At 61.5% G+C, this 12806-nt stretch overlaps 8 protein-coding genes across 8 annotated transcripts; 3 read left to right on the top strand and 5 right to left on the bottom strand.

The window, feature by feature from the left end:
* Positions 1–83: 83 nt before the first annotated feature.
* On the bottom strand, positions 84–1112 carry RHTO_01697 (ribosomal RNA-processing protein 15; the record flags this gene model as incomplete). Its single annotated transcript, XM_016415378.1, has 3 exons — positions 84–142; positions 202–762; positions 827–1112. The coding sequence occupies 3 exons, from the start codon at positions 1110–1112 to the stop codon at positions 84–86; spliced, it is 906 nt and encodes a 301-aa protein (XP_016272756.1).
* Positions 1113–1442: 330 nt separating this feature from the next.
* RHTO_01696 (uncharacterized protein) lies at positions 1443–1856 on the bottom strand (the record flags this gene model as incomplete). Its single annotated transcript, XM_016415377.1, has 3 exons — positions 1443–1479; positions 1544–1725; positions 1806–1856. The coding sequence occupies 3 exons, from the start codon at positions 1854–1856 to the stop codon at positions 1443–1445; spliced, it is 270 nt and encodes an 89-aa protein (XP_016272755.1).
* Positions 1857–2109: 253 nt separating this feature from the next.
* Positions 2110–4497, top strand: RHTO_01695 (adenosylhomocysteinase; the record flags this gene model as incomplete). The annotated part of the gene is made up of 15 exons (XM_016415376.1): positions 2110–2123; positions 2186–2194; positions 2308–2370; positions 2462–2511; positions 2576–2606; positions 2670–2730; positions 2792–2886; positions 2950–3065; positions 3121–3220; positions 3275–3410; positions 3471–3682; positions 3750–3754; positions 3996–4125; positions 4182–4245; positions 4306–4497. 15 exons carry the CDS (start codon positions 2110–2112, stop codon positions 4495–4497), a joined length of 1278 nt encoding a protein of 425 aa, XP_016272754.1.
* A 711-nt stretch (positions 4498–5208) lies between these two features.
* RHTO_01694 (small nuclear ribonucleoprotein D3) lies at positions 5209–6010 on the top strand (the record flags this gene model as incomplete). The annotated part of the gene is made up of 6 exons (XM_016415375.1): positions 5209–5220; positions 5379–5447; positions 5503–5527; positions 5616–5692; positions 5752–5816; positions 5878–6010. 6 exons carry the CDS (start codon positions 5209–5211, stop codon positions 6008–6010), a joined length of 381 nt encoding a protein of 126 aa, XP_016272753.1.
* Positions 6011–6295: 285 nt separating this feature from the next.
* Positions 6296–8540, top strand: RHTO_01693 (fungal specific actin related protein; the record flags this gene model as incomplete). The annotated part of the gene is made up of 5 exons (XM_016415374.1): positions 6296–6792; positions 6924–7032; positions 7091–7198; positions 7259–7834; positions 7899–8540. The coding sequence occupies 5 exons, from the start codon at positions 6296–6298 to the stop codon at positions 8538–8540; spliced, it is 1932 nt and encodes a 643-aa protein (XP_016272752.1).
* A 98-nt stretch (positions 8541–8638) lies between these two features.
* RHTO_01692 (uncharacterized protein) lies at positions 8639–9151 on the bottom strand (the record flags this gene model as incomplete). Its single annotated transcript, XM_016415373.1, has 2 exons — positions 8639–8956; positions 9071–9151. The coding sequence occupies 2 exons, from the start codon at positions 9149–9151 to the stop codon at positions 8639–8641; spliced, it is 399 nt and encodes a 132-aa protein (XP_016272751.1).
* A 583-nt stretch (positions 9152–9734) lies between these two features.
* On the bottom strand, positions 9735–10472 carry RHTO_01691 (SET domain protein; the record flags this gene model as incomplete). The annotated part of the gene is made up of 1 exon (XM_016415372.1): positions 9735–10472. One exon carries the CDS (start codon positions 10470–10472, stop codon positions 9735–9737), a length of 738 nt encoding a protein of 245 aa, XP_016272750.1.
* Positions 10473–10851: 379 nt separating this feature from the next.
* RHTO_01690 (aminocarboxymuconate-semialdehyde decarboxylase) lies at positions 10852–12555 on the bottom strand (the record flags this gene model as incomplete). Its single annotated transcript, XM_016415371.1, has 8 exons — positions 10852–11027; positions 11096–11182; positions 11243–11513; positions 11573–11665; positions 11737–12090; positions 12149–12209; positions 12272–12415; positions 12509–12555. 8 exons carry the CDS (start codon positions 12553–12555, stop codon positions 10852–10854), a joined length of 1233 nt encoding a protein of 410 aa, XP_016272749.1.
* Between the last annotated feature and the right edge of the window lie 251 nt (positions 12556–12806).

The following is a 12806-nucleotide window of genomic DNA, read 5'->3' as shown; positions in this document are numbered from 1 at the left end:
ACGGCTTGGACAGCTTCCACAGCGCTTTGCATGAGTTTAGGACTCTGAACGGTGTCTGATGACCATGGGTGCAATGCAAGTGACTACGCGCCGGTACCCGCGCGAATGAGGTCGAGGAACGACGCCTTCGATAGACTCGACACTGAATAGACGCGGGAAGTCAGCAACGCCAGGTGAAGTCGCACATTGGAGACCACTCACAAGCCTCGTTCTTGCCGCGGGCACCCAAGACGTTCGGCCGCCGGCTGACAGTCGGTCCTGCGCTCGCCAACCCGTTCTCTCCTGCTGCGATGCCAACCTTGACAGCCAGCTTCTTCCGCTTCTCCTGCTCCTCGACGTCCTTGTCCTTGCCCACCGCTCCCTGCGCTGCACCGATCGCGTTGAACAACCTCACGACACCCCTCTGTGCGAGCTTCCGCAGACGCTTCTCCCTCTCGGCGCCCGTCTCGTCCTCATCCAACTTCCCCCCTCGCTTGGCCTGCTCAAAGTCGCGCGCAGCCTGGCTCTCCCACTGACTGAACGGCAGGGGAGGCCTCGACCCCCACCCGCCAATCACGTCGCGAACATGGCCGCGAGAGAAGTGCTGGGCTTTGGTTTCGCGGATGACGGAACGCGCGCGGCGCTCGAGTCGGAGAGTGGCGGCGGAGGGAGGGGCGTTCTTTGGTACGGGGTTGGAGGCGGTCGCGGGGAGGGACAGGAGGTGTTGCAGCGAAGAGGAGAAGGAGGTTGCGGTCGTTGGTCGGAGGGTCGTGTGTTTCAGCTCTGCGCGGCGGTTGCGGGCGAGTTAGCTAGTACTTCGTAGCTTGCAGAAGTACACGGAACGCACTCTTGACTGGCCGCTCCTGCCCTTCCTCAAGCATGTCCCGGATCGCATCCTCGTCGTCCTCGCTCCCCTCCTCGTCCTCGTCCGATCCGACCGAGAACTCGTCTTCATCCGCCTGCAGGCCCTCGTCTGACTCGTCCTCGTCATCTTCCTCGTCCCCTGCATCCGCGGTCACGTTAACGGGCTCATCCGAGATGGGCTGCCCGGGCGCGATGGGCTGCTCCTCGACTTCGGGTTCGACGGCTGCGCGGGGGCGCTTGAGGATGGATTTGGGCGCAGATGGTGTCATAGCGCAGTCTGGAGAGCTAGCAGGCGAGAAGAAGCGAGAGTGTCGAGATGGAAGCGGGGCGAGGAAGCAAGCTCAGGAGGACGACCAACTCGCGCTCGAACAGGATGCACTCGGATGGGTTGCAATGCAGTGCTGCAGGGTTTGACAGTCTAGCTCTGCCTCTACAGCCCTTCTGGCGATGTCGTGAGGGCAATCCGGTGCGTGCATACACCGTCCTCCTCCTCTTTTTTGTCGATGAGCGAGAGCGCGTTGGTCTCGAGCTGACCTTGAGAGACCTTGTCGTATGCTGGGTATGCAGTGTGGGCGGACCCCTAGTCGAAGTGTCGCCGTTCAGCTGCCTTGAGGAGGTCCAACGACGGCAACGACTCTGCGACGACCCAATGTCAGCTCGATCTGCCTCGCTCTGCCCGCCAGACGACGCAGCAACTCACTCTTGACGCTCGTGCGGGCGCGAAACAGCCAGCGGACCCTTGGGCAGTCGTCCACCCGCGTTCACAGTCGGGGTCACCTCCGTCATGGCCTGCTCGTTCGCCATCCGCACAAAGTTCCGTACGAAGGGCTTGCAGGCGACGCTCCTCTCGACAGCATTGTAGACGCAGGTGTACTGTGCGACCTGTGGGCGAGTTGAGCGAAAGCGAGATGGGCCTGAGCGGGGGGACGAGCGGTGGAAGAGCGACGAGAGCGCTGGCGGACCTGGTAGTACTCTTGCTCTGGCTGTTTCGACGGTTCTGAGCGTAGCAGCATGGCTTATCGAGCGAGCGCGCGAGTTCAAGGGTTGCCGTGGGTCGAACGAGGGACCCGCGCGTGGCAACGCCTCTTGTCCTCCCTCACCCACCTCCTCACTCGTGAGTGCACTCTGGAAACACTGCTAGAGTATCAGAACTGACTGCTTGACCCTCCGCAATCACCGCCGTCGTCCCCCGATCTCCCGTCGCCTTCATCGCCCGTCGCGCTGGCACTTTTGAACAGTCTCCTCTACCTCACTCCACACGCAAAGATGGTCTACAAGGTGTACGTGCAGGGTTCAGTCAGCTCCCACGATGCGCTCGCTGACCTCGCTTTGCGCCCTGCAGTGCCGACATGTGCGTTTCCACCTCTTCTCGACGCCCCACGTTGTCCCCCCGGAACCTCGCGATCTCGCGTCCCGCTTCGCACGCGCTTGCTGACCTGCGCACTTGCATGTCGACGTCTACAGCTCCCTCGCCGCTTGGGGCCGCAAGGAGATCGTTCTCGCCGAGAACGAGATGCCCGGACTCATGTGCGTTCGGGTCGCCGTTTTCCGCTAGTCGTGGTCTTGGAGTGGTGGATCGATGTTGACAAGTTGTCCTGACTGTCTCTGCACCCTGCAGGTACCTCCGCGAGAAGTATGGTCCCTCGCAGCCGCTCAAGGGCGCTCGCAGTACGTCTCTCCGTCGTTCCGATCTTTAAGCGTCCTTTGCTCACGCTCTTGCGCGTTCCTGCAGTCGCCGGATGCCTCCACATGACCATCCAGACGTGCGTATCCGTTCCCCAAACGAGAGGAGTCAACGTCCGCTAACACAGCGTTCGCTCTCGCAGCGCCGTCCTTATCGAGACCCTCACCGCTCTTGGTGCCCAGGTCGCCTGGTCGTCGTGCAACGTGCGTCCGCGCGCCCCAGTCTCCCGCGAAGGAAGCGGGTATTGACTCGTCGCGACCGCAGATCTTCTCGACCCAGGACCAGGCCGCCGCCGCCATCGCCGCGACTGGCGTCCCCGTCTTCGCCTGGAAGGGCGAGACCGAGGAGGAGTACCTCTGGTGCGTCGTGCCGGCGTCGAAAATCACGCGGAATAGCACACTGACGCGATCTTTGCGGACCAGGTGCATTGACCAGACCCTCAAGGCCTTCCCCGACGGCCAGCCGCTCAACATGATCCTCGACGACGGAGGTGACCTTACCGCCCTTGTCCACGACAAGTACCCCGAGCTCCTCGCCGGTGAGTATTGTCTGCAAAACCCTTTCCAGCCGAAATTGACGAAGCTCGCTCGCAGGTATAAACGGTGTCTCTGAGGAGACCACCACCGGTGTCCACCACCTCTACAAGCTCCACAAGGAGGGCAAGCTCAAGATCCCCGCGATCAACGTCAACGAGTGAGTCGCGTGCGCTCACCTCGTTCCGCACCCGCTCATCCTCGTCCCTCGCAGCGCCGTCACCAAGTCCAAGTTCGACAACCTCTACGGCTGCCGCGAGTCGCTCGTCGACGGCATCAAGCGCGCCACCGACGTCATGCTTGCCGGCAAGGTCGCTGTCGTCGCCGGTTACGGAGACGTCGGCAAGGGCGTGCGTCCTCATCGCTCCCTTTCCTCCCACACGCACTGACACAGTCTCTCGCCAACACAGTGCGCCGAGTCGCTCCGCTCGTACGGTGCCCGCTGCATCATCACCGAGATCGACCCGATCAACGCCCTCCAGGCTGCCATGGCCGGCTTCGAGGTCACCACCATGGAGGAGGCCGCGCCTCAGGGCAACGTCTTTGTCACCACCACTGGCTGCCGTGACATCATCCGCGGCGAGCACTTCGAGGTCATGCCCGAGGACGCCATCGTTTGCAAGTGTGTTTGAGCCCTTTTCCTCTCCTCTCGCGTTTGTTGCTCACCTGCCTTTTCCCTCTGCGTGCAGCATTGGTGAGCGCAATCCATATCTGCTTTGTCCCCACGCGCAGACCGTACTGACATGATTTGGGCTTCCCCTCCTCCCCGCTTCGTTCCCTGGCTTCTCCCGGCCTCCCACGACCTCCCCGGACCTCCCTGATACTCCCTATTCACGTATGACGGCCATTTTGACATCGGTCGGTCAAATTTTCTCGGTGACAATAGGCGCCGGGGTCGTCGAGACTGACCTTCGCTCCCTCCTCCCGACTCACAGAGATCGACGTCGCCTGGCTCAAGGCCAACGCCGCTGAGCATGTCAACGTCAAGCCTCAGGTTGATCGCTACACCATGAAGAACGGCCGCCACATCCTCCTCCTCGCGGAGGGCCGTCTCGTCAACCTCGGGTCCGTTCTTTGCTCCTACTTTGTCTCGCTCGCCCGACTGACCTCCTTCGCTGCAGATGCGCCACTGGCCACCCGTCGTGGGTCATGTCGTGCTCGTTCACCAACCAGGTCCTCGCCCAGGTGCGTGCAGAGAGGCGCGAGTCCACCGGGACCACTTTCGCTCACCTCCTTCTCTCGCAGATCGCTCTCTGGACCGACATCAAGTCGTACCCTCTCGGAGTTTATGTGTTGCCCAAGGCATTGGACGAGGAGGTCGCTCGCGCCCACCTCCAGTCCCTCAACGTCAAGCTCACCAAGATGACCAAGGTTCAGGCCGACTACCTCGGCCTCCCCGTCGACGGCCCCTACAAGCCCGAGCACTACCGCTACTAAGCGCAGTCTCTCTTTCCTTTCTCTCCTTCTCATTGGGTTCAGTTCTTCCTAGATGGACGGCGCGGCCGTCCTCAAAATACCGTTCGGGTCCTCAACGGGCTTATACCACTCTCTCCCTCGCATCGCGCACCCTCTACCGCCTTTTGTAACCTCCCTGCATGACCACAACCTCGCATCACCCTGCAACATCAACTGTTCTCACACGCTGGCGCTGGTCGCGAGCGAGAGCAAGTCAGCAGGGAGTGAACTCGCTCGGATTCAGTTCGCGTGCTTCGCTTCTGCTCAAGCACTACTCTGGTCGTCGTTTGCCAGCTTCTGGCACGCCCACGGCGAGTTGAGATGAACCGTCCCTCGCCAACCACCCCCTCGCGCACCTCGACCTCCGCAACTCGCTCGCTACTCTCGCTCGACGCTTGCACGGTCTCTCGAGCTACTTGTGAGCTACCCTCGACTGCCACAAGCCTTCGCGCGACCCGCGCGGGCCGCCCAACCCCTCCCACTCGACCTCCGCTTCCTCATCGCGACACTCGACCCTGCAACGGCCACAGGGATCAGGGCGGCTCGCGGGAGGGCGCTTGGACTGAGCGGGGTACTAATACATGGCACGGCTTCTTGCGCGCAGCTGCACACCGCTTCGAGTCGACTTTGACCTCTCCTCATCCTCCGACCTCTTCATCTTCTTAACTTCCCGCCAACACTTCCTGAAGCGCCATGGCCAACCTCGTGAGTCCCACTGCAGCTAGGGTTGCTTGCGGCGTGCCGCCGGATATTCTATGAGCAGCACTAACGGTCTCGCGCCTTCCTCCTCCCCTCTTCCACCGCTGCGGGCCTGGACCCTCCTGGGATCGTTCTTGATGACCTGGGATGATTATTCTGCAAAGGGCACTCCGGTACGACTGTTGCACGAAGCGCTCGGTCATGTCGTAACTGTCGAAGGGAAGAACGGTGTTGTCCGTCTCGATTTTGGCGCAATCGCAACGACGTGAGCTGACCGTGTATGTGCAGGTCTACCGCGGCAAGCTCTTCGAAGGTGCGGAGTCCTCCAGATTCGAGATGGAACGATGGGAACCGTCGTTGAGCGAGATCAGATTGGACGGCTGATCTCTTCTCCATCGCAGCCGAGGACTCGATGTCCGTCTCCTTGACCAACTGCACCGTCACGCACCGCGATGGCCGTGTCACCCAGCTCGACCAGGTGCGAGGAGGCGCATTCTGCTCGCAGGGACTTTCCGCTGACTTGGCTCCGTCTCACAGGTCTACATCCGAGGAGCCGCCATCAGGTTCTACGTCGTTCCCGATATGCTCTCGCAGGCGCCCATGTGCGTTCCACCGTCGCTCTCGTCAAGGAAGCGAGTTAAGCTAACTCTGCGCACTCGACAGGTTCAAGCGCGGCATCGCTTCGGGCGGCATGAAGGGTCGCGGTATCGGCACAGCGCGTGGTCGTGCGACCATTATGCGTGCCCAGTCGAGGAGGGGCCGCGGTGGCGCTGGACGGCCGCCCATCCGTCGCTAAGTGGAGGATCAGGAGGAGGAGCTCGCTTGTTGAGGCGGACCGAAAAGCCGCGTGGAATACCCTTGTACCATGTTAGTCGTGCTCTTGAGAGTCTGTCAGAGGACTCTGAAGGCGCCGTCGCGTTCATCGAAAGTTGTCAAGATTCGACTGCACGGGTTCGACTCGTTCCTCCTCGCCTCTTCGCTCTCTTTGCTCTGTGACGCGCCCGTACCGCTTTGCTGACGGTCTATCAGCCACAAGCGTCAGCTGGACGGCGTTACCAGGCGTCTCGCAACTCGCTCTCCCATGTCCTCCCCACCTCGCTTCGCGCCCGGTTCGACCTCGCCCACTCAGTCAAGACCGCGTGCGACGCCCAGCAGACCGACACAAGGCCCTTTTGCGACCCCTGCACGTCCGGGCGCAAGCTCAGCGGCGCACCAGCCCGACCCTTCAACCTCGACAGCAGGCGCCGCCTCCCTCCTCACCTCTTCTCCGCACTACACGACTTCTCTGCGCTCTCGACACTCGCTCTACGGCACAGAAGACCGTGTCGTGCTCGATCTCGGGTCGCGGATATGGAAGGTCGGGTTCAGCGGGGAGCCGCAGCCGCGTGAGTGCAGGAGCGTCGTGAGCGAGTTGGCGAAGGAGCGGGCTGGGCGAAGAGCGGGGTCGTCTACAGGTGCACGAGGGGAGTATGACGAAGAGGACTGCTTCTGGACGCTCGAGAAGTCCGAGCCGAGCGAGGATGAGTGGTTGATTCGCGAGGAGAGGGTGAAGCGACTACTGCGTGAGATCTGGTTTGAGTGAGTCCGTGTCCCTTTCTCCCTCCTCGTCAGAGCTGTCCAATCTTGGCCTCGGCGGCGCGGCATGCTAGCAGCCACCGACGGCCGAGACGAGCCAAACCAGTCCTGCCGCTGACTGCTTTCCCGCGCAGAAACCTCATAATTGATCCAAAGACCCGCAAAGTCATCGTCGTGGAGAGCCCGCTGCTGTCGACGCGCGTGAAGGAGATGATTGCGCGGGTGCTCTTCGACAATCTGCAGGTGAGTCGGGCCCTGCTTGATGAAGTCTTTCGCCCGTACTGATCGCTTCATCGCACAGATACCTTCGCTCAGCTTCGCCTCCGCTCCCTTGCTCGCCTTGATAGCTGCCGGCACCATGACCGGTCTAGTGGTCGACGTCGGAAACCTCGAGACGACTGTTCTTCCGGTGAGTCCGCCTACGCCTTTCGTCATCTCACGAGCTCCAGCTAACGTAGAGCTACTACAGGTTTTCCACGCCCGTCCGCTCTTCCCCTCGCTCACCACGACTCCTCGCGCGGGCTCTCGCCTGAACCGCCGCCTCTGCTCTCTCCTCCTCGCATTCGGTTCCTACGCCCCTCCTCCCTCCTCGCTCAACTCGATGACGCCTCCGACTATCGGACGGATACCGAAAGAGCTCCTGACGGAGGAACTCGTCGAGGAGATCAAGACGCGGCTATGTTTCGTCGGCGAGGAGGTTCCGCTTGGGGCGAGTCGGGGCGAGCGCGAAGCGTCGACACTGAGCGGATCGGTGATGAGCGTCGACACGGCATCCTCCGCGCGAGACGACTTTGACGACCCATCCGACCCGGACTCACCGCTACTGAAGGACCTCTACTCGCGCTTCGCCTCCTCGTCGACCGCCAAACCCGTCTCCTTCCGGGTACCTGACTTGTCTCAGCCGTCAACCGCGAACGGGACAGGCCGAGGGTGGATCCAGGTGCCGGGCTGGATCAGGGAGCGCGCCACCGAGGTCTTGTGGGAGGCGGATGGTGACGAAGACGAGCGCGGGCTTGCCGCCGTCGTGCTCGATTGCTTACTGAAGGTGTGTACGCTCATTCGTCCGCTCGAATGAGCCTCTAGCTAACTCGGTCTTCGTTGTCTCGCAGCTTCCCCTCGATCTTCGAAAACCGATGGCCTCCTCCATCCTCCTCACGGGTGGCACAGCCATGCTCCCCGGCTTCTTCTCACGTTTCAAAGCCGCTCTGCTCGCCCAGCTCGACTGCTCCCATCCTCCCTCACCTCCGCCTTCTCCGCCCCTGCCAGCAGCATCCGTCGAACCTCCGTCTTCCGACACTGCCGAAGCCATGTCGACAGACACGGCGGCTTCACCTGCACCCTCCCGCTCGAGCGAAGCGAATGCAAAGCGGCGGCGAAAGCATGCCCTCGCCACTCGCTTGCACAACCTGCGGCATTCGCCTCGATACGCCCCGCTTGTCCCACTCGCTCGACACCTCGCCATCTTGAACCACCTATCTCCGAACTCCTCGGCATCGTCGACGGCGCCCTCGTCGACCCTCGCACGGCAGCGCGAAGGATCGGCTCCGTCTTTCTCGCCCGCCTTGCAAAGCTGGATCGGAGGTAGTCTCGCAGGAGCGCTCAAGACGGGCGGGCCTGAGATTGCGAGGGAGCAGTGGGATGCGGGACTGCGACTTGCAGAGGCAGAAGAGGCGGAGGAAGAGGAAGGTGAGGAGTTCGAGGAGCGCGAAGTGATCCGGCCGGCTCTGCCTGACTGGACGAGGATCGCGTAGGGTGCTGGTGTATCATGCGTATGGCCAAAGCAGTTCTACCGGCGAAGAGGACGATAGAGAGATACAGATGTGAGGGAAAGAGGGAGAGGTTGCGCCAGCTACGTCCGCCTCCTTGGGTTCAACTCCCGCCCTTCCCCGTTGCTTAGCCCTCTCCCCTTCCTATCCATCTCTTCGACCTTCTGCTCGCCCTTCAACCCCCGCTGACGCGCCTCGAAGTAGAGCTGGTCTGCCTCTGCAATGTCCGCCAACTTCTCCCTCCGCCGTTCAAGGTATCTCGCGAGCTGTTCGAGGAGGACGAGTAATCGCAGAACCCGCTTCGGAAGTGCGCAGGGAGGTAGGGCGAGGATGGTGAGCGAGGCGTAGAGAGTGTCGCCAAGGAGGAGGTGCAGGAAGGGGAATGGGTAGTTCGAGGGCGTCTGCAAGGCGTGAAAGGGTCAGCTCGCCTGTTCTGCCCCTCTGATGAGTGTCGCTTCATAGTCGATGCTCGATGGTGGCGCCGAACAAAGAGCGTGAGCAGCGAGCGAACGTACCTTCTCTCCCTCGTCCTGCGGAGGTCGCCGGCCCAGTTCGTTCGAAGAATACGGCAGCCTGAGTGGCTCGGCAGTGGCCATTATGCTCGGGCGATGTCGAGGAAGAGCAGCGGGAGCAAGAGAAGCGAGCGAGGCTGTGGAGGCGCGAATGTCAAGACGAGTTGACAACGCGAGAGGCGTGTGCGCAGGTGACTTCGAGCATCGCGAGTCGACGAATCCGGGTACACTTAAGAGCGTTCGAAATGGGCGAGGTTGCAGGAAATCTTGCCTCGCAGTAGGACTTGTGGACCGGCGCAGAGGAACCGCTGAATTGCGGGTTGAAGAGTCTAGCTTGAGCGCGTACAGTCGCCTGGACAGACGTCACTCCGTCCATTGTGCTGAGTCGACTTCTGCAGATCACTACCTTGTGAGTACGCTGGAAAGAGTTCGAGAGCGGAAGAAACGGACGAGCGCTTCGCTGGGTCGCGAGGTCAAGTCGGGTATGCCGCCGTGAGCTCTGAGTTCAGAACAGGTAGCCATTCCTGTCAACAGCTCAACGTCAAGCTTGACTAAGGCGCAAGAGAGCGAAATGCGAACGCGCCTTGCAGGCAGACATGCTGAGAAGCAATGCCAAGTCGACGACCCGGGTCGCGAGGACGTCTTGTTGGCGGATACGACTGCCCGTTCATCCCAGCCACGACTTGTCATGAGTGCGCCTTGCCCTTCTCTGCCTTCCAACAGCGGCCTTGCCCACCTTTCCGTCCGCACTCGCTCCGTTCGCTCCTGCACCCGACACGCCGGTCTTGGCCGCCTCCTCCCTCCTCTTCTCCCAAAACCCCCTCCCATAGCTCACACATATCTCCGCGCCCTTCTCAACCCCATGCGGGCCCGCCCACACAGCCATTCTCACGCCCTTCTTCCCTCCCGTCCCAGGTACCTCCCACTCCCTCAGCTCAAAGACCGCGTTGGGTCTCTGGAAGCCCGGTATGCCGCGGTAATCGTTCACGAACCGCGATTCGTTGCCCATCTTCGTCGCGTCGCAGCCAATGACTTGAACTCGCTGGACGAGTTCGCCCGTCTCTGGGTCGAGTTCTTCGACCACAGTCCGCTCGAGCGAGAGGTCGTAGTCCGAAAGCGGGTCTGCCTCAGCCTCAGCATGTACGAAGCCGAGATAGTCTCGGATCCAAGTTCCGCGAGGAATCGGTTTGTTCGAGGCGTTGAAGAGGCCGCTTTGGCCGTGCGCTGGGTGACATGGGTCTTCGATCTTGCGGATTGCGACGCGAGGAGGTGGATTTGGGAGAGAGGAAGGAGGGCAGGGAGAGCAGAAGGTGACTTTGTGGGCGGGGGAGAGCAGGGGGGAGGCGGAGGGCGTCGTGAGGTACTGGACGCTTGGCGGGAAGTGCGGGGGCGGTGTGGAGGTCATTTTGACGGTTTGACGTCTAGCAGTGCCGTGTCTGAGCGGCATCAGGAAGTTGTCAGCTCGAGATGATGAAGTTGAGAGATTTGTGAGCAGGACGTACGGGAGGGTGCGAAGGGTCAAGGACGGTCGAAACAGCCGTTTTGAATTGTAAAGAAGCGCTGGACACCCCGCCTGAACGGCGGAAGCGAGGCAGCAGTGAGCGGTCCGTCGCGAAAGGTTCGCTCGTCGACTTCGCGCAAGTTGGAACCCTCATTCTCGCTTTTCAGCCCTTCAGGTGTGATAGAAGCAATGTATGTATGGATGCAACCGTCTGTGACCCTTTGACGAGCGCTACGATCCCCTCCCCTCCTCCTCCCTTCCCTCTCCTCGGCTCGCAAACCGCTCAAATCTCCAACCCGAACAACTCGACCGCGTTCCCGCCCATAACCTTCCTCCTCTCTCCCTCTCCCCACCCCGCCACGCCCGCAATCGCATCGAGGTTCTCGTCGACCGATTTCCAGCGTTGTTGAGACGGGTCGGACGAGCCTTCGAGAGGCGGGAAGAAGGGGTGGTCGGTGCCTGCGCGTAGTTGTGCATGGTTGGTAAGAGGGTAGGAAGGGAAGGGAGGAAAAGGGGAAGGGACGAACCGAACATGATGCGCTCGACGCCGGGGAAGACGCCTTCGGGCGCGAGGAGGTCGGCGCGACCGTTGACGCGGTCGACAAAGGCGAGTTCTGCACGGGCACATGCGTCAGTGCTCGTCTCGTGACTCTTGCGCAGGGAAACAAGCTTACGGTCATCCGTCCCCTCGTAGTTGTTCGCCCTCGACACCACCCTCTCGACAAGCGCCAGCTCCTCAGGCCCATACGTAACCGCATCGTACCACAGCTGACCCAAGTAGTACCTAAAGTCGTTCTGCAGGCGGTCTTTGACGTGTGGGTCGTGGATTATGCAGGAGGAGAGGCGGGAGGAGAGGGCGGGGAGGGCGCCGGCTGAGTGGGCGAGGAGGAGCTTGAGGGTTGGGTGGCGGTCGAGGACGCCGGAGAGGATGAGACGCGCGATGGCCTGCGGGGAGGGGGATTGGTGAGACGAGGGCGAGCAGGAGAGAGGGAAGACTGACGCACGATGGTCGTCTCGAAGGGGAAACCGAGGCCCAGTGCGAGCGCGTGGCCGTTGTCCTGCTCTCCAAACGCGTTCTCGATACCGTAGTGCGGGTGCTGCGCGACGAGAGTCAATCCGTCAGTCCCGCATCGCAGCCAGACTCGGGCGCAGAGCCAGCCAAACGCACGACAAATACCACGAGTCCCGCTTCCACAATCGCCGCATAGATTGGCTCCATCGCCGGGTCATCCAAGCCCTTCCCGACGCCCTTCGTACCCATTACAATCCCCCTCAAGTGACTCAACTCCTTCACCTGTCTAACCGCCTCAAGTACCTCCTCCGTCTTGATACCAGGTACAAGGGGCAACGACCCAAACGCAAAGAGGCGTTTCTGGGTCTTGGGAGTGAAGGGTTTGGGTGAGGAGGAGGGGGCGGAGTAGGTGGAGCAGTAGGATTGGAGGTCGACGTTTAGTTCGTGGGCGGCGGAGACGGCTTCGGCGGGTTCCAGAAAGTCGAGCCAGGGGTTGGCGAGGGAGACGACCTGCCAAAGCGCCTGTTAGCGTGGAGGATGAGTGCTGTGGACAAGAGCGAGGACGGACCGAGACGTCGATCCCGTGCGCATCCATGAACTTGATCTTCTCCTCGCGTTCGTAGTATTGCCTGTCGCATCTCCTCGTATCAGCACATCGCATCAATGATTGACGAGCGAGCGCGCAACTGACGGTCCAACCGGTCGTCCCTTGCTGTTCGCGCCCTTCCCCTCCTCCTCCTTGAGCAACACGACCATCTCGTTCCCCTCGTTGTTCTTGACCACTTTCGGAATCTGTTCTCGTCGCCGAAGGAGGTTCATGTAGGTTGGAGGGTAGCTGAAAGACGAGTCGGCCGGGATGACGGGCAAGGGAGGGAGTGAGACCAGAATCAGCTTCATTTGAGCGAGGCGAGGGGCGAGTGGGACGCACATGTGAGTGTGGACATCCACGAGGAGCGGGCGGGTCGATGAGGCCATGTTGGGCTTGTCGGGTGTCAAGATAACGCAGCGGTGGAGGGGAGCGGGTGCGAGAGATGCCGGCTCGGGAGGATGCTCAAAGTAGTCGGCCACTGTCAAGCGTGTCGTCGTGAGCCCAGCAAGTGGACTGGACAAGCAGATAAGCGTGCGAGCGGGTGGAAGGAGCGCGAGACGGGCGAGCCGGTGCGGGAGGAACGGCAACGAGACGGCGACCCGCGGGAGTCGTTCCAGCGAGCGGAACAGGTTACGAG

Source organism: Rhodotorula toruloides (genome assembly GCF_000320785.1).
Source record: "Rhodotorula toruloides NP11 unplaced genomic scaffold Scaffold14, whole genome shotgun sequence".
Taxonomy (NCBI): domain Eukaryota; kingdom Fungi; phylum Basidiomycota; class Microbotryomycetes; order Sporidiobolales; family Sporidiobolaceae; genus Rhodotorula; species Rhodotorula toruloides.
This window is presented reverse-complemented; position numbering and strand designations above follow the sequence as displayed.